Source organism: Denticeps clupeoides, chromosome 4 (genome assembly GCF_900700375.1).
Source record: "Denticeps clupeoides chromosome 4, fDenClu1.1, whole genome shotgun sequence".
NCBI classification, from domain to species: Eukaryota; Metazoa; Chordata; class Actinopteri; order Clupeiformes; family Denticipitidae; genus Denticeps; species Denticeps clupeoides.
This window is the reverse complement of record NC_041710.1, coordinates 23,184,540-23,203,170: the sequence shown is the minus strand read 5'-3', so window position 1 is coordinate 23,203,170 and position 18,631 is coordinate 23,184,540. Positions and strand designations below refer to the sequence as shown.

General features: G+C 41.8%; 2 protein-coding genes across 5 annotated transcripts; one reads left to right on the top strand and one right to left on the bottom strand.

Annotated features, from left to right (window-relative positions):
• Window positions 1-378: 378 nt before the first annotated feature.
• On the bottom strand, window positions 379-12,446 carry LOC114789355 (uncharacterized). 2 transcript variants are annotated; one of them, XM_028978698.1, is made up of 19 exons: window positions 12,078-12,446; window positions 5,934-7,083; window positions 5,797-5,858; window positions 5,429-5,467; window positions 4,986-5,212; window positions 4,631-4,900; window positions 4,304-4,332; window positions 4,114-4,233; window positions 3,791-3,910; window positions 3,535-3,576; window positions 3,275-3,409; window positions 3,028-3,150; window positions 2,414-2,923; window positions 1,782-2,069; window positions 1,611-1,698; window positions 1,354-1,518; window positions 982-1,113; window positions 682-803; window positions 379-543 (listed from the first exon to the last, which is right to left on the bottom strand). In XM_028978698.1, the coding sequence occupies exons 1-19, from the start codon at window positions 12,149-12,151 to the stop codon at window positions 487-489; spliced, it is 3,753 nt and encodes a 1,250-aa protein (XP_028834531.1). In that variant the 5' UTR covers window positions 12,152-12,446; the 3' UTR covers window positions 379-486. The 2 variants fall into 2 exon arrangements, with proteins under 2 accessions (XP_028834531.1, XP_028834533.1); XM_028978700.1 differs by lacking the exon at window positions 12,078-12,446 and adding an exon at window positions 7,896-8,030.
• A 272-nt stretch (window positions 12,447-12,718) lies between these two features.
• Window positions 12,719-18,493, top strand: btr01 (bloodthirsty-related gene family, member 1). 3 transcript variants are annotated; one of them, XM_028975189.1, is made up of 8 exons: window positions 12,719-12,858; window positions 13,828-14,465; window positions 14,975-15,070; window positions 16,069-16,302; window positions 16,602-16,752; window positions 16,958-16,996; window positions 17,151-17,177; window positions 17,346-18,493. In XM_028975189.1, the coding sequence occupies exons 2-8, from the start codon at window positions 13,851-13,853 to the stop codon at window positions 17,885-17,887; spliced, it is 1,704 nt and encodes a 567-aa protein (XP_028831022.1). In that variant the 5' UTR covers window positions 12,719-12,858; window positions 13,828-13,850; the 3' UTR covers window positions 17,888-18,493. The 3 variants fall into 3 exon arrangements, with proteins under 3 accessions (XP_028831022.1, XP_028831024.1, XP_028831023.1); XM_028975191.1 differs by having other exon boundaries at window positions 12,744-12,858; window positions 13,849-14,465; XM_028975190.1 differs by having other exon boundaries at window positions 12,753-12,858; window positions 13,845-14,465.
• The last annotated feature ends 138 nt before the right edge of the window (window positions 18,494-18,631 follow it).

Below are 18,631 nucleotides of genomic sequence, written 5' to 3'. Positions count from 1 at the left end.
CTCAGTGGCACCTTGGCGGCTCGGGATTCGAACCGGCAACCTTCTGATTACGGGGCCGCTTCCTTAACCGCTAGGCCACCACTGCCATTCTTGGGATCCATCCTGGGACAGCTTGGAAAACAATGCTGCGAAGTCTTTATAACAATCAATAATTGATTAAATAAATTTGTCTATGCATCTACGGTCAGAAGATATAATGTTAGATAGAAATATTAGAGCTGACCCAGTATGCAGTAGAACATCTTGCTACTGATACAGTACTTTAAACTCCAGCTAGATACCGTAGCCACCCATTGTCCAAACTGTGAGGTAATATTTTCTTTTTGGTAATAATTTGTAAACAATGCTGAATGAAAAATAAAAATTAATACCCATACATTCTCATAAATCAACACTTTATTTACATTTGTCCTATTTACAATGTTCTCTCTCTTTGGGGGGAAAAGGAGTACACTGGAGGGGGAGGGATGGATTGCAGGAGTGAGTTCAGCCTATTCCCTGGCTTGACCTGCTCCCGTTTGTCTTCCACTGATGTAGTGAGCGCTAAGTGAAATAATCAACAGTAAGATGACAGGTCAATGAAGCATTAAAGAAAACACTGCTCATTGTTTGACAAACTAAAGCAATGCATTTGATTTGGGGGATCTGGTGGCTGAACGGTGTGGCTGAAGTGAAGTGTACCTGCATATTCTGATAATGCTTCAGGCTGCAACAGTGGATCCTCTTGGCTTCCAGGCCCCCGCAGCAGAACTCAACACAGACTTGACAGAAAAAGCCTGTCCTTGGCTCCAAGAGCTCCATACCTGTTTGCAAGACCATGATTTATCACAGACATCCACTGTTTTTTTGTGATAATTACATATTTATTTCTATCTTGTCTGTTGTCTGACGTTACATGACATAATTAGTATTGAGGATTGGACAACTGCATGGTTTTCTGTTACATAAGTTATTAATTAACAAACTGGTCTTTGAACTCACCAATAGGAGAGACAGGGCTAAAGGGAGGGAGGCTGTAGGCTTCTGGAAAGCTCAGATCTGGCCGTATTCTTTTCCGCAGCGATTCCTCCTCTTCATACTGAGATTTCCTCCTTGTTGTCTGTCTGGAAACTCCTGATGTCAAAGAAGGAAGCGCTTTAATGTGAATGCATTCTTATAGCAATATACTCTGTTCTTTAGGGCTAAAGCATGGCACATATTTACAGAGGAATCGATGTTTAAAAAACAATGCTAACCATGTGTGTCAGAGATTATTCCAGAAGAAAAAATACTAAACAAAATTTCTGGAAAAGAACATAAAACTGAAAATGAATTGATTATGGGTCAATGGTTATGGGTTCCTTGTACGTTCACCTTTGACTAATGATGTGCCAGTGGTGTCTGTCTGTCTTTGTCCCTCTCTATCCATATTGGAGTCACCGTCCCCCACTTCCTTGACTACCATGAGGGATGGGGCTGTAAGAAGCCCCTGCACTGGGCATGTTGCTGTGTTTCCTGCTGCTATACAATGCCCTTCGTCTGCAGAGAGAAATAAAGAAAGTAGCTCCAGACGTCAACACTTCGAACATTAAAGTATTGTGGGTGTTATGCCAAATTAATACTGCTATTACCCGCAGTGCCGGAGGTGATGTTCTGAACATGACATTGCCTCTGCATGTCTGCTTCCCAGCCATCAGTTCTAGCCACAGCCATGATGTTCTGAGGTAATGGGTAAAATGTTATTTCATGAAGGTTCTTGGTTAGGAAGGTTTAGTCAAAAATAAAGTCAATAAAATGCAAACCTTTGTTTCATTTTCATCCACCTCCTGTCTATCTGCATTTTCTGGGTTCTTATGCTCCCTTCTTTCTAGTTCTCTGAAAGAGTTCTTCTGTTCCTCATCTAGGTTCATGGTGGCTTGGTGGCTACCTGTGGCAGGCTGGCGTTCATTATTTGAAAATTCTTCAGCTGGGCTTGAAGCGGTCTCTTGAAAAGATTGGTCAGGCCCTTCGGAAACGTCACCTATTTCATCCACAGTCACAAACTCATCCAAGTCCATTTCCAAGGAGGGGTGAAAGGGAGCAATCTCTTCCTTTATTCATACAATAAAAAAATACATTTGTGAAAGAAAAGTGATTGTCATTGTGAACCAAGCACAGCACACGGTGACACAACGAAATGTGTCCTCCGCTTTTAACAATCACCCTTGGTGCGCAGCGGGCAGCCATGACAGGCGCCTGGGGAGCAGCGTGTGGGGACGGTGCTTTGCGCAGTGGAACCTCAGTGGCACCTTGGTGGCTCTGGATTCGAACAGGCAACCTTCCAATTACAGGTCCGCTTCCTTAAATGCCTCCACTGCCCCACATTAAGTTATCCTCTAACTGTGAGGGATGCCATTAAATAATAGATTAGATTATAGATCAGCATATTTCTAACCTGCATTTTAACATACTGTGTGATCCTTTCAGTTTCCTCATCTTTCCCTCTTTTTGACAGCTTCCCATTTCTTTCAGGGACGAAGCTGAATGACTTTGATGGTCCTTGACCAGCTTCCTGGTTGCCTTCTACTCCTTCCTTATCTGCCTTACACGTTCCAGCCAGTGAAGTTCCTTCTGATTGGGAACATTTGCTAGTGCTCAGGTGCCGGACTTCTTCCTCCTTTCCTGTGGCTAACCTCATTTTGGAACGAGATCTACATTCCTGCAGCAGGGCTTCCAGGAGCTTAGGGGTGATCTGTGGCAGGTCAAAAGCCATCTCCTTTTCACTTGTGATTTTGGCCTCAGGTTTGCTGGAAACATTTACGGCGACAGACTTTCTGCCTCCCTCGCCTTCCAGACAAAGGTCCACCTGCATCTTTTTGTTTTGTTCTTGAGCTACAGTATCCATGTGAGCATCAACCAGATATGAATCTTCCTGATCAGAGGTGGTCCCCTTGCTTTTCTTTACCTGGAAAATGCACACACACACAGGCGAGATTGTTTTTAGGCCTTGAAATTCCTAATTTCTACAGTAAAAGCTGTATTATAATGATGCCAAAAAAGTAAACCCACAGTATTGAGTGAATCTGGCTTAACCAAAAAATGAAGAGGGTGGTTATGAATAATACATGGAAATTTCTGGAAACGCTCACACACATTATGAGCATTTTCTGCGGTTTCCATTTCAAAGATTATCTGTGGAGAAAGGGAGCGTGATCTTGATAAGCAAACCAAACAAATGTGTCTCCATTAACAAAGCAAGATGCTGTGTAAATATAACAGCTATCCATCCACACCATCTTCACCTCCCCTGCCTTACTCTGTTGTGGTTGAGCACCAGGGTGCGAGTGACACTGCCAAAATCCTGGACAAGCTTCTGAACTGCCATAACACCAGCTGGTGTGTCTGGTACATTACTGACTACCAGCAGCCTGTTCCAGGCCGTCAGCGCCCCCTGTTGAAAAGTTAAATCTTAGTTAAATCAGCATCTTTACACGTTTGTACAAAATGATTAACATTTGATCTTCAGTTGAACTCCATTCAGGGTACAGTCTTAAAAAAGGGCAACGTGACACTCACACAAGGCTTGTCAGGTCCCATCAGCACGTGGAATAGTGTTACCTGAATCACAAATGTTATCAGTGATCAATCATTGTGATGACTGCAACAGTAAAGAACTAGAAATACATGTACACCTGTAATTGGGATAAATAGCTTCATAGAAAATAACTAGTACCACATTAATGTGGACCAAATAAATGGTACCACATTACCACATTAATTTTTACTTACAAAAAAAAAAAAAAAAAAAAAACCCTGACATTAATGCCCTCACCAGTTTTCTAAGGTCCACAGATATGGACAACTGCTCCACGCTCACTTCACAGTCATTAATGGTGGCAGGCACTTTCACCATCTCCCGGGCTGTATCTGCACTAGGAAAAACTACCACTGCCTGGTGAGAGGTAGGAAACATGCAGCAGTTCAAAACAATGTCCAATATCCCTACTGCCCACACAACTGCGGACATCCATCTGACTATGCAACAGCACAGAACAACAGGGGGTTTCCAAGAGACTGATTCAGTTTCTTTAATTATATTACAGGGATGGTCTGTCCAATCAATTCATTGATATTTATATCAATTTAAAGACCTACCTTTCTTTGCTCTGAAGCAATGATTACTTCAGCAGGAACTCCATGCAGAGCAGCCAGTTTGTTAATGGCACCTTCTACGTCTCCACTTTCCGGCAGTCCACAAATGAGAACAAATCCTCTCTGGTGAAATAAAGAAGATTTTTCTAAATGTCTGATTAATCTAAATAAATAAATAAATAAATAATCTTACCTCATCGGTTTCTATTTTAACTTTGGATTCTTTAGAGAGAAAAAAACACACACAAGAACAACAGAACTTATAATGTTGATGGATGATAATCCCTGTCAACATGAGAGCAATTTTTTTCTAAAACGGAAAACTTTCTATCCAATCTGGCCTTGCACCCACACAGAGACGGCGTTTCAGGGGGCGCAGAATGGGTTAAAACAGTATCTCCATATGGATGACAACATTCCAGACAATGCTCCCGTGTTTTTTAGAAACTGAAAAACCCGTTTTAGAGAAAAGTGTTCTTGTGTGGACAGGGCCTTAACCTGTGATGACTGAGAATCTCACCTGTGGGTAAGGTGCCCATGGGAAGATTTTTGTCAGATGACTCCGGTTTAGAATCTAATGTTACTGTAGCCTTTAACATTGATCCAAACTTGGATGAAGATGACAAAGGCCCTTGTGATGAAGAGGAGCAGGATTCTCTGGAACTGTGTCGTTCAGGTGAATGAGACTGTGGTCTTTTATTGTTTTTTAAATAGGAAGATGATGGCGGTGATGAGGAGCTGGTGCTCTGTTTCAGACCTTCACTGAAGGAATGTCTAGAGGACAAATCATCTAAAGGAATAGATCAAAATTTGTATTGGTCCATATATGCAGAATATCATCACAAGCAATGTGAAATGAACAGAAGTTCCTGTACCTGAAGCTTGTCTCGTCTTGGATAAACCGCACTTGGCTCTCTTGTAAGAGAAGCTGTGTTTCCCAGAGGAGTGGTGACCATGATGACTATGAGTGGTGTATTGAGAGCGGGAGGAACGCTCAGGAGAGGAGCCAGAGGACAGAGAGCGCGACACAGAACGAGACGGGGAGTGGGTACCATGCCGTCTAGGCCATCTGTCCTGGCATGGAGAAGAACCATTCCTTTGTCTAAGGAGTAAAGAGAAATATCCACCTATTATATAAAATGTTTTTTTATTAATGTTTCAGATTTCAGTTTTGTAAGAGCACAAAAAGAGAATGAGTGTTAGAAGAGTGGTTACAGCAAGTATAGGATGAAAGTATAAATGGTGTTCATACAAACTGCAAAACAGCTTTAAAGAAAATCTCCTGAAAAGTCATTTTAATGATTAACATTCTAATTACCTGGAGTGATGACTGGCTGCAGGTCTCCAGTCAGGATACCTGACAAAATGACCAGAAAAAAAATTAACTTCCCCTTTAAAACACTAGTGTAGTATTCCAGAAAACGGCCTGCTAACGAAATCAACAATAAAAGAGAGGAAAAAAAAAAAATCACAAAACTAGCAGCATCTGAACAATGTGTTAGAATAATGAATTGCAATTATTACATTTAGTAGACACCCTTATCCAAAACAAACAGTATTTACAGGGACAGTCCCCCCTGAAGACACTCAGGGTTTAGAATCTTGCTCAGGGACTTTGTGGTCTGTTCATTGGCATGCGTGTTACCCACTATACCCAAAATCCTTGATTTTGGAGTGTGACCTTACTTTTTCCTAAAAGCTGAGCAGCTGTTGAAGTGGAACGCTGCATCAACGTGGTCCTGCCAGTCCTGAAACAGATGTACACATTTTAGTACATGGTCAGAAACGTGAACACATATTGTTAATATCAGCGTAATTCTCACCTGAGGCTTGTCACACTGCACCTTACACAGAGAGCAGGTATGGGGATAAACACTAGGTACACAGGCCAAGTAGTCACTAATCATATTGGGTGTTGGTACGTTATCATGAATGGACTTGAACTTAAAGTTGGGACTTTGTTTCCTGCTCAGAGCTTCTCGTGTGTAGCCATCCTGGCTGGTATGGCCATAGTCAAAAACTGTTGCTGAAGCCTGAGTCATCACGTTCATGAAAGCCGTAACTGGCGTGGATGGAGCTGCAGCAGGCTGTGGGGGATCGGGCTGGGAGGCTGGGCTGGGCTGCAATGAAGCCAGTTGAGGCTGCGAAGCCTTCTGTCTCTGGATGTCCTGCAGGATGAAGGGCAGGGTCTCTGGTGTTAGCTGGTCACTGGGGAAGTGACTGATAACCTCTAAGTCTTCACTGGAGAGTCCAAAGCTGGCCAACACGCTGGCAATGTTATCAGATGTCTGAGGCATCTGTAAACATGAGGAGCTCCAGGAACTCATAGGGTCTGAGAGGGAATCAGTAGAGCCCAACGCTGCAGGAGCAGGGAGGGTGTTTGTCTGGTGAAGCATGTTTGGAAGAAATGATGTTTGTTGGGAGTTGACTTGGACCTTGGTGCCCTGGTAGCTGGACCATCCCTCAGCTGTCTGCTCAGGTGTGCTGAGCATCACAGGCTGAGACAGAAACCCGACTTCTTGGGAAGCAGCCCCTTCCCCCATGGCCATGTTCAGTCTCTGGTCAATGGCCTTCTCAACATCTTTAGACAGCGAGGCAGGGAAGCCAGGCGAGCTGTAGGTGAGCGTTTGCCAGGCAGATGCAGGCCATGGCGCTGCCACAGATGCATTGATTGGAGGAAGGTGGCGGGGCTGCGAAAACGTAGCCTGCTGTGGGTGGTACATGAGGACGGGCCCAGTGCTTGGGCCAGCCACCTTTTGCAACGAATCAAGCAGGGCCAAGTGACTGAGGTGACTGCACTGGCTGCCGGCGGCAAGGGTTCGGAGGTAGCTGAGGAGGAGCTGAATGTCGACTTGGGCCAGATGGTGCACAGCTGCCTGGGGGGGCGCTAAGAGAAGAGGGCTGTTTACGAAGGCGCCCGTGAAGCCAGGCAAGGTGATCAGCGGAGAGCGTGAATTTGAGTGGAGTGAAAAGCTGTCAGAACAAAACAGCACCATGGAAAATTAGTTAATCCGCTGAATTCATAGATTCACAGCAAACATAATTACTACAGGGGCCAGCAATGTGGGGAAAAAAACATTTTTTTGCTCTCTTATTCATCTCAATTTGCTTTGCGTAAAAATGGTTGTTGGGTCTTGACTGGAAAAAAAAAATCAATACCCACAAAAATGAAATGAAAGGGTTTTATTGAGCTCCAGATTTTACTGTCATTTGTCCTGTAGAGTAACAGGACCGTGGTTACTCTGTAACTTCCTTCATGTTTGATAATGTGCTAACTTATGCCTGAGAAATACAAACGATCTGATTTAATAGTAAATACATACATCTACATTCTTGACTACTCAAAATGCAGAGACAGAAATTTATTTCAAAGTACCGATCAACCTCGTTGCAAAATATCAATGCAAAACATCCCATTTAAAAAAACATAAAAAAATGACAAGTCGGCGAGCAGCGTGACGTAAAAGGCAACGTGCCGGTGACGTGTCCGCGCACAATGATGACAGAGAACGAGCCGCCGTTCCCCGGGTGCCATGAAGCGACTTGTCAACACGGCCTGTCGGTTCTTCCGGGAACGTTAGATAGACTCGAAGCACCCAAATCTAATGGGCTCGCAGGCCCTCCGCTAAACGAAGCCGCTAAAAAGCACAGTCTGCCAGACCTCTGGCCAGCTACGGGCCATAAACACCAGGATATGATCAAAGCGAGAGAACAAAGCCGGCTTTGTAGCTGCAGCGGTTTCACGGGTTCTTCGATGGCCGCGAAGGCGACCTTTACAATCTTACCTTCAAAAAAAGGTTTTTTCCGGGAAGATTTAATGTGTATCTGCCTCGGGAGCAATGCTAACATTTGGCATTTCAGTGCTGCGCTGCGGTACGCCGCACGTGCTTTCGAACATGGCGTCCGTGAGAATCACGCGAGACTTCACGAGAGAGGCGCTCCAACTTTCGGGATTATTTTTATTACTTAATCTCACACTTCATGGAAGTCAATTTTCACCCGTGTGATGAAAACAATATCATGGTATCATGGAAGTCAAATTAGTAAAACTAATGACTTCATTATTATCTGGCCTGTTTAATTCACACTACAACTACCGCAAAGAATTACAATGTAACACTCGATTGTAACAACTACAACGTTGCACCCTTAAAGAAACACGCAACGTTTATTCTCCCAGTTCGGTGTTGGAGTTTTACAGGGCAGCATGGAATTTTAACACCAATATTCAGCACCCAGCTTCGCTCGGTACAGTGTTTCTTATTATTATTAGCTAGTCACGCCGTCTTCTTCATGCGCACGCTAACAGTACGCATGCGAGTATATCAAAACACTCTCGTCTGACAATATTATACAGATGACTGTCAAACTGATATCCACCTCTAACAAAAAGATCATTAATAAATAAAAGATAATTACAGTAAATGTAGATAATGGTAATGTATGTAATGATAATGATAAAGATAGTGTAGAATAAAAAAAAATCTAAAACATTAGCAATGCATTTCCCGGGAATAAATAAAAATATGACTGCTTTTGACCTCTAACGTCTGTCAGATAACATTTATATCAATAAAGTGTTATCTTTTCATTCATTTGTTACTGTTATAAATAATAGTGTATATGATGTTTAATTTGTGCCTGTTATGAATATAAATGATCTATTCTACAAAACACATTGCCCTCTCACTCAGCAAATAGGTGCAGAATTCTTCAGTGGGTACAGTGGTTACTTTTAAAGCCCATTTTGTCATGCAGGTTATACATAGCTATCTATGTCTGTGAAGGAATGGATTACCAAAAGCACTATATGAATCTTTATCTCAATGGCTGCAAGATGCCAGATCCATTTCTCTAATTCATATAGTGTTTTTTTAGATCTCAATGAAGGAACACTGTAGTTCAGATGGTGCTGACAGAGTGAAAATTACACCAGAGACCAAATGACTATTCAGACCAATGAGTCAAACCACTCAGGGATATCTGACAGCAGGGGTCCACAAACTTTTTTTGTTGTTAAAACTGTACTGAAGACAAGCATGTATAGGATCAAAGAAAAGTTCATACAATCTGTTCTACACCTTGTAAGACCACTCGGATCAAAAGTCTGGCTGCTACTTTTGTCCATGTTCAACAACATTGCTTTAATAGGTGCCAGCTGTAGCTTCCACAGAGGCATGCAGTGGACAGGGGTGTAAATTTGTGGGACAGCGGGACACCATGGCTCATTCTCAAATGTCAGCACTCGTTCAGCACTCGTTCACCAAGTACAGACAACGCCCTGAAACTATATATATATATATGTGTGTGTGTGTGTGTGTTATATATAAAAGTATATATTATATATAAGTATAAATATTCTTTACTCCATGTTTCTCTTGGTTGGCCTGTCTTTAGTTTTAGACAACAGGCAATTTCTTAAACCTAAATAATTTCTTAAACTTAAATAAGATTTTTATTGTAAAAAAATAGACCATACATCAACTCTGCATCACAGATTCAGTTCCCCTAAATTAAGCAGTGGCACAGCTTCTAAATTGCTTTTCCACTCCCAAAAGGTCATGAGACAAAGTAACCAGCACTAGGAACTGAATCACTCCAACTTTTCATTTCCTTCTAGCATCCTATCTTAAAGTTGCCCTAGGAAAAAGCATTCAACCCAAGCTGCTTATACTCAAACAACCAGCAATGCTCACCGCTATGCACCCCAGGATGGATGACAGCCTGCTAAGATAATAAATTAAAATTACTGCATGCTTCCCTGGGTGACAAGTCCATTCTTGGATGGCGCAAGATAGCATGGTACCACGTGACATATCATCCAAGAAGGGTGATCCACCAGATAAAACCGTGCATGAATGCGATGATGGGACACATTTGCCAGATATTCCTCCATGTCCGTGTGATCACAGGAATGTATCTTTAATAATCTCCTGGAATAGATTTAATGCACATCAATAGACAGCAGTGGAGCTGAGCTGATATAGCAGTCATCTGATGGCATTCTGCCTTAAGGCCACGCATACTGAGTTTCAAGGGGAAGCAGGCGAGAGCGCGGTGAGGCTAGGTTACATCCAGGCAACGATTCATGTTGCTTCAGGACATGACGTCCTGACAGCCTTCTGGTCGCACTGTGAATATGTGTAATTTAAGAGAAGAGACATGAGGGCGTGAATGCAATGGGAGAGCAGGGCTCACCATGTTCGTTGCAGAGTGCCAGATTATATATTTCATATCCAACAAGTACTGAAAGACAGCTTTCCTTTTCACTTACATCACAACACAGCTAAATGTCACCAATCTGAACAAAAAAGATTTACAATTATGTTTTGCTCAAGAAAATGCAGGCCTGGAGTTAATACTATATATTCTATGTTTTTCAGATCAATTGTTTCAACCTATATAACCTATTTATCAAATGGAAATTTGTGCTGTCATGTAAAACCTCAGTAAGACCATGTCTAAGAGTACAGATGACAGATGCCAATCATGATACTATGGCAACTGTTTAATGGTGGAGTTTCCTTGTTCCTTCTTCTCATTTCTCACTGTCAATGCTGCATTGTATTTTTTGCAAATATATGGGCACTGACTTGATTTATCCACTTGTTTGGTTCATTGTGCCTTCAGGTTAAAAACAAAATACAGCATTAGTATTTCACAGGAAATGTTGATTTACTGTTTTGTTTTGTTTTATGGCCTTAGGGCTCTGGAATGAAGTGACGTGTTGTTTGACATTTATTTAAACCCAACTTGGAATTTAAAGACATTTGTATTTGACTTGTTGTCTTACATCACTTCTGTATAGATTGTGTTTTATTGTGTTCTCAGTCTGATGCCGTGCCTATAAAAAGCTTATTTTAAGGGCCACCATTAACTTTTGGCTTCATATGTCTGAGCACTGAGATCTGATGCAATAACAAGCCAGGGTTCATTTGCATGGTGGACAGGATATATTTCTGTAGAGAAGTATGTATATGTATATATTCATAAAATCAGTCTCATGGTATTGGGCAAATAAACTAGTTTAGGGAAATTCAGGGAAATTCAGGCAAATAAACTAAAACATTTGTTTGTTTGTTTCATTACAACCAGCACTGCCAAGGTCAATTTTTTTTAGCTTTGTATGTTATATCCCTTTTTATTAAAAAGAAATCTTGGATCACTGCACATGATGAACATTTAAAATTAATTAAATGATAAAAAAATATTTATACAGAGAGGTAGACATAATGAAGTGTGATGGGTAAAATTAACCAGGCATCAAAAATGAATGACAAGAATGGACTTTTCACCTGGAGAGAACATGAGACAATTCTGCCCGTTTTTCCACACATTCTCCAATTCTCCTACACTCCTCAAACCTTTATGTTGTTATACAACCAGAGTTTATTCACCTAAATCTTCCTTTTCGCCTCAATGACTTAACAGAAATGTTAAGTGCACATACCAACCTCATTCTTTCCTTCTTTCCTTCCATCATTAACAAATTACAATTTGTGACTTAGCCTAAGCTTTATCAATCATTTATCATTTTGTATTTTATGGAAATAAAAATGCTGAATTTAAATACCATATGTTTTGTAGTATGTAAACCATTGCTGCTGATGACATCTGTTTCATTACATTCTTGTTTCCATATGAGTAGTGCACTTTGATTTTCCATTCTACTCATTGTCACAGGGTAAGAGTGATGACACATTTAAGATCTATGGCCTGTTGGTTGATCACTCCTGTCTGCAGCAAATAAAGAACACAGAATTCACTGGCCCAGGCTGTATGGACTAACTGTCTGTTTTCTGTCCGAAAGGGTGCGGAGTTGGACAAGTTAGCAGAGTTAGCAGTTAGTGGAGAATTCTTTGCATGTAAGGGAGCCACTGAAAATAATATATATATATTATATACAATGCTTTGATGTTATAAATTACCATATTGCCTATTTCACACACATTCACAGACATACTTACTGGTTTCCCATACTGGTAAGGTTTACAGAGGAAGTGTTGCTTTGCTGGATTATTGATTTCTTATTTGTCTTCATTGATATTGATTGACTTGTCCTTTATTTATTCATTAGTTCTGCACATGACAAAAAATAAAACCTTGATTTAATCCTATAGAGAGTTGTTCTCCTTTCTGAGCCGTTTCTGCCTTTATTCTGATTCTGTAGTCTTCTTTTTCTTTTATTCCTTCTTCAATCCATCAGTCATTCTTCATGTCCATTCTTGTGCCCTTCCAAAAACTGCCCTCAACTCTCCCACTCTCTTCCCACACTCCTCTTGCTTTGTTGGATTTAAAACCTGGGCAGTCCTTATCCATGCAACTCTCTGATCACCTCTTACGCTGCCATGTGGACCCAGTGCTGACCCCTTGTGCACACATTAGGTAACATACTCTGTGGGACAGGATACTGCCTACTATTTTTGTTTTAGACAAGTATGTTCTTTCTTTCTTTGATTATGAATTAACATTTTTCCATCTTCACAAATCTTCATCACTCTTCAGGCTGTCAGTTCAGTTATTTTAATCAGAACCCTCCGTACTCGGAAAATAAATGTGACCACTGATGAAAGAAAGATCCATACCAGTCAGACGGGTTGTGTATGTGTGTGTGAGTGTGTGTGGTAGACGCCCTCACTTAGAAGCACTGAGACTTTCAGCTCAATACAGATCAGCATGGGCAGTAAGCACACTTGAAGACACTTCAACAGGAAAAAAAAGGATTTTATCATAAAGTTTAAATATTTGGTAAGAGCTTCATTTTTACATCCATTTGATTTCAAAACAATGTACTGCTTTATTTGGGTTTTTTCTCGTGTGATTGCACATAAATTCACATTTTTAGATTAATATATATTTTACACTGGCTTGCTGTGCCATTAAACACCACCCTGTTCTATATTTAATTTCTTTATGCATTCTGTTTGAGACTGGTGTCTCTGTATGTCTTGCCAGTCTCAAAAGAACTTGAAGAAAACAATTGGAGACATCAATCAATGTGACTCAATCATTGAACATTATATAGAACTTAATTTATGAGGCAGTAGACAGATACTTTTTCCTCTCTTCACTTCCTTTTCCAATATCTTAACCTCTCCCTTTTGAATCCGCGATCATGTATTTAGTGAAAATGAAGTGAATGTGAATGTATTCACTTACACTGCTAGTCAACAGCTTGTTTTGCTTGATCGCTGTTTAATGAAAAATGTGTGTGTTAACATGGTTATACTTGCTTGGTGAGCTCTGGGCCAGGACATTATTTAGCCGTGTATGCGCAGCTGGTCCAGCTTCATTCCTCTGTTAGCTGAAATACCTTTTCTGTGAGTCAAGGTTCAAGTGTTTCAAAATCAGAATTTTAGAGACATTTAAAGACAATTAGAGGCAAATTTCTGACATACTTTAACACTTCAGGTACACTCGTACAATTATTCCATATAAGAATATTACAGAAATTTTACAGAGGATCACACAGTTAATGATCATGGGTCAGTAATTGTGCAAGGGTACATTTGTCTATGAACCAGACAACCCCAAGGTTACAGGTTCAAACCCCATCCAATCCCTGTAACTACTGATTGTAAGATGCTCTGGATAAGGGTGTCTGGTAAATGCCATAAATGTAAAATGTAAATGGATCATGGCATGGAAGAACCTTTAAAGTGATTACGGTTCTGAAATGCCCCATTTAGTCTAACTCCTCCCCATTACTTATTACAGTTGTGATCTACATTAAGACAGGCATGGCCTCCTCAGGTGACTTTCTATCAGAAGAACAGTTCTCCTGTTCCATCTGCTTGGAAATGTTTTCCAACCCTGTGTCTACACCATGTGGCCATAGTTTCTGTCTGAATTGCATCAACTCCTATTGGGATGGCAAGAACAAGGACTGTCAATGTCCGCTCTGCAAGGAGAGCTTCCGTCGACGGCCAGAGCTGCATGTCAACCACACGCTGAAGGAAATCACAGAGAATTTCAAAAGGCTGTCCACAAAGACCACAGCTGTGGATGGTCTCACCAGCAGCCCCAAGATGGATCAACACACCAAAATGAGGCAGTACAAAGACATGCCCAATGAGCTCTTCGCTGAGATGAAGAACCGCTTCCAGAAAACCAGTGACCCCAGCTGTGAGCCCGGATCTCCAGCCACCACACAAAACCTGACACGTCGCTTTACAGTGACTGGGTATGGGAGTGAAGCTGCCAGAGGGTCGGATGTTCTCCCCTGCCCACAGCACAGGTTGCCACTGGAGATGTTCTGCCGCACTGACCAGATCTGTGTGTGCACCATGTGTTCAGAGGGTGCACATTATGGCCACACCATTGTCCCAGCCAAGAGAGAATGGAACATCAAGAAGGTCAGTGAATAGTGTTGGAGGAATCGCTCTACACATAGCAGTAAAAAACAAAGCCACAGATGCACAATATTTATATATTAAAACCACTACATATTAGAACCATAACCACTTATAGAAATAAATGCAAATAACTATTCCAGACAACATTAAACAGAATGACTAAGTTGCATTTCTAATGTCTCAAAAAATATGAACACAGAATGTGATGCAAAATACATTAGCACTTCATTAGCATTTCATTAAAGAAGGAAAACTCAAAGGGGAGAGCGGTCAGAGTTTCAGTTAATACAAAAGGAGACGCTTGTAACTATGATTGTTTCCACAGACCAGAGGGCACTCTATTGTATAAGGGGAATTCCACCTGCGCTGGATAGGATTCATACTTACGTTGTGTCATCCCTTGAGGACAAATGCGCTACAATCATAACAACTGATAAATGTTATGTGTGGTGTTGTGTCCATGATGTCTGTGAGTGAGCAGATGGAAAAACTGTGTTGTCTCATCATAGGCACACATGGGAATAGTAGAAGTGGAGATAAAGGATCTGATCACTCAGAGGGAAAAGAAGGTGGAGGAGATCAAGACATCACTGGCCAACATCCAAGTGGGTTTTTCTCATCCATTCTAATACACAACAACATTACAATTACTAGCTAAGCAGCGATATATGTACATTTACATTTACAGCATTTATCAGACGCCCTTATCCAGAGCGACTTACAATCAGTAGTTACAGGGACAGTCCCCCCCTGGAGCAACTTAGGGTTAAGTGTCTTGCTCAGGGACACAATGGTAGTAAGTGGGATTTGAACCTGGGTCTTCTGGTTCATAGGTGAGTGTGTTACCCACTAGGCTACTAGATCATATGTAACCATATTATCATAACACACTGTCAGGGGAAGGTCCCGGGTGTGCACGAGCAGACATGAAAAGACTGGCTGGAGGACTGGGGTCTGGAGGACATGGGAACTTGGGTTGACTTGAGCAGGAAGGTGACAGGGAAGTGCTGGAATTAACATAGCAACCTTTACTGAGAATGGGAGCAGGGTGAAACATCTTCATTCAAGGGTCGGTAATGGCGAGGGCAAAAAGACAAAGGGATGAAGCAGTAGCGGCACCGGCGAGAGGTCGTAAACAGTTATATTCAAACAGTAGGCAGAAAAGGTCAAAGCAAAAAGAATCGTCAGGTTAAAAAGGGTCAGCGTGAGGCAGAGGAAAAAGGCGAGGAACAACAAAGAACGAATCACAATGATGAGCGGGCAAAGATCCAAGATGGCTATTTACAGGCTGACCTATCCTCATCTGTTTCCTGGCGGTCCGCGTGCCCCTTTCTGGCGGGTTGGTGGAACGGGAACAGGGACGAACACCTGTCTGAATTTCGGAAAAAATTAATTACAAATATGAAAGTAGGAGTCATCTCAGTTTTCCTCTACGACCCTTTCTATTACTCACACTCATAATTTCTTCCGTTTCCTCACCTTTTAACAAGCTGTCCACTCTGAAAGGTGTATATAAATCATTTTGTCTGCACCGTTCTCATTTCCTGTCCTCATCTATCCCTCTTTTTTTTTTACCTCGGTGTTTTTCCTTCTGTAATCCCAGGCCAGTGCCGATAAGGAGTCTCAGGGCACTATAAGCGTATTTGCTGAACTGATGGCGAGCATTGAGCGGAGCCAGGCCGAGCTGCTGGAAGTGGTGGAGATGGGCCGGCGCGCGGCTGAGCTGCGGGCTCAGGCCATCGTCCGTGATCTGGAGCAGGAGATCGCCGAGCTGAAGGAGAGGATAGCGACCCTCTCGGAGCTGTCCCAGTCCAACGACCACATCATGTTCCTGAAGGTCACGCCACGCCAATCGAACCCACACTGAATGTTCTTCTGTGTCTGTTCCCTTAAATAAACGAACCGCACCATGATGCAGGTCTGTTAAATTTTTTACTTTATCATAAGGATTTTCAGTGATCTAAAAAAGCTGTGCAGTCACAAAACCACAGCAGAGCATTCCGGCATTCCGGTTTCACTTTGCATTTAGAAAAGGTTTGCATAAATATTTGATCCTGAGCATACAGCAGCCTTCTTCGGGGACTGAGAATTTGTCAATTTCTGCTCCTTTGTCATCAAACCTTCATCTCCCTGCAGACCTTCCCTACAGCCTGTGTACTGCCTCCACAAACACGTGACTGGACACAGGTCACCCTCACCCCTGACCCCACTGCAGGGGCTGTGCTGAGGACCGTCACTCAGGCTGCTGAACAAATACAGCAGGAGCTTGCAAAGTTGCCAAATATCTGTGAGAATCAACTTTAGAAACTGTAATCTGTGTTATTTGTCCATTATGTAAAAATATAATTGTTGATTGTGCATAATATTGTTATGACAAACTAACTGAGAATATGGCTGATCAATGAAACAAACAAACATTACACATATAATTAGATCATATACATGTATATTTGACTTATATTCAGACAAAAGGCTTGTTTATTTCTATTTAGGCTTGCGGTCAGACGCAGGACCTCTAACGCAACAGTCCAGTATGTATTCTTACCGTTGCCTTTTATTTGTGTAATATTTCCTTTATAGTAATAGTACTGAATTCTTTTTTTAAAACTTTATATTATGTTAAAATTGCACAGTAGTTTTTTCTGATAAAAGTTATGTTTCCAGTGATTCTTTTTTGTTTTGCAGAGATATGGAAGGTGCAAGAATATACAGGTATAGTCCATTTTCTCTTAGAATGCCACTAACACAAAGACAATTATTCCACTAATCTTCTAGGAAATTCTGATGGAAATAAAACTATGAAACTATACATATTAAAAAAATCTGGATCTGGGGAAATTTGTACACACATTATAGAAGCGTCTGACTTTTTTTTTCTAGTGGATGTGACTTTTGACCCAGCCACTGCCCACCCACGACTGATCCTCTCGGCTGATGGCAAGCGGGTGCACTGCAGCGACCGCTACCTGTCACTGCCTGATGTTCCTGAGCGCTTTGACCGGGTGGTCTGTGTTCTGGGCCAGCAGGCCTTCAGCTCCGGTCGCCAATATTGGGAGGTGTATGTGGGCATAAAGACCGACTGGGATCTGGGCGTGGCCAGCCACGCCATCAACCGCAAGGGCAAGATCACTGTCAGCCCAGCGCATGGCTACTGGTTCCTGAGCCTGCGTGACAAGAATGATTACGCCTTCCGCACTGAGCCACCTACTCCTCTGCGGCTCACATGTCACCCGCAAAGGATCGGCATCTTTTTGGACATGGATAAGGGGCAGCTGTCGTTCTACGATGCCGAGTCTAGACAGCTCCTTCATACTTACATGGACGCATTCCCTGAAAACACCCGCCCGTTCTTTAGCCCCTGCACCAATAAATCAGGTAGAAACGAGGCACCTCTTGTGATATGCAAGATCTTACTGGATTAACCAGAAATATGAAGAAATGTCTGGCGTGCAAGTCTTTACCAATTGGGTTGGTTCAGTGCCCATAAACTTTATCTCATTTTTTTATGTTCTTATTAGCAATGTTCCACTGAACTCCATTTGTACTGTACTGACACTTCTGTAATGGCTGTTATGTACATGGTGACTTATTTTCCTTAGAACCATGTTGATGTTTGCAAAGTTTCTTTATCACTAAATCCTAGAATGATGGCTGAATGATAAAATACTAAATGGATATGACATTAACTAGTTATATATGGTGAAAGAGTGTTTCTGTGGAGCAATACAATACATTATTATAAGCGCATGCCCAAGCAGCGGGTGTTCTGATGTCATAACCGACCCCCACTCCAACAATTTATCTAGGAGGGGAGGGGCTGACCCATATCCAATCCCAACCTTACAACTAGGTCAGTGTGAACGGTAGAAGATATAGTTATAATTTCATCAGACTTTCAACAATTACAGTGTTTGCAGAGAGGAATAAAACAGGAAGCAAGTTTGTAAAATTCTATGACATAAACAACAAAAAACACATGTAAACTAATGTAAACTGTATGATATATAAAAAAAACTGTGATTCTTTTTTTCGGATTCATTCTTATTTCAATGCTTCTGCGTGGCATACAGCAGACTATTCCTTTTGACCACACCCTAAGGACTTTTGGACCATTGCAGCACATGAAAGTAGGGCCCAAAAAGGTCCATATAGGAAGACTTAAGTTT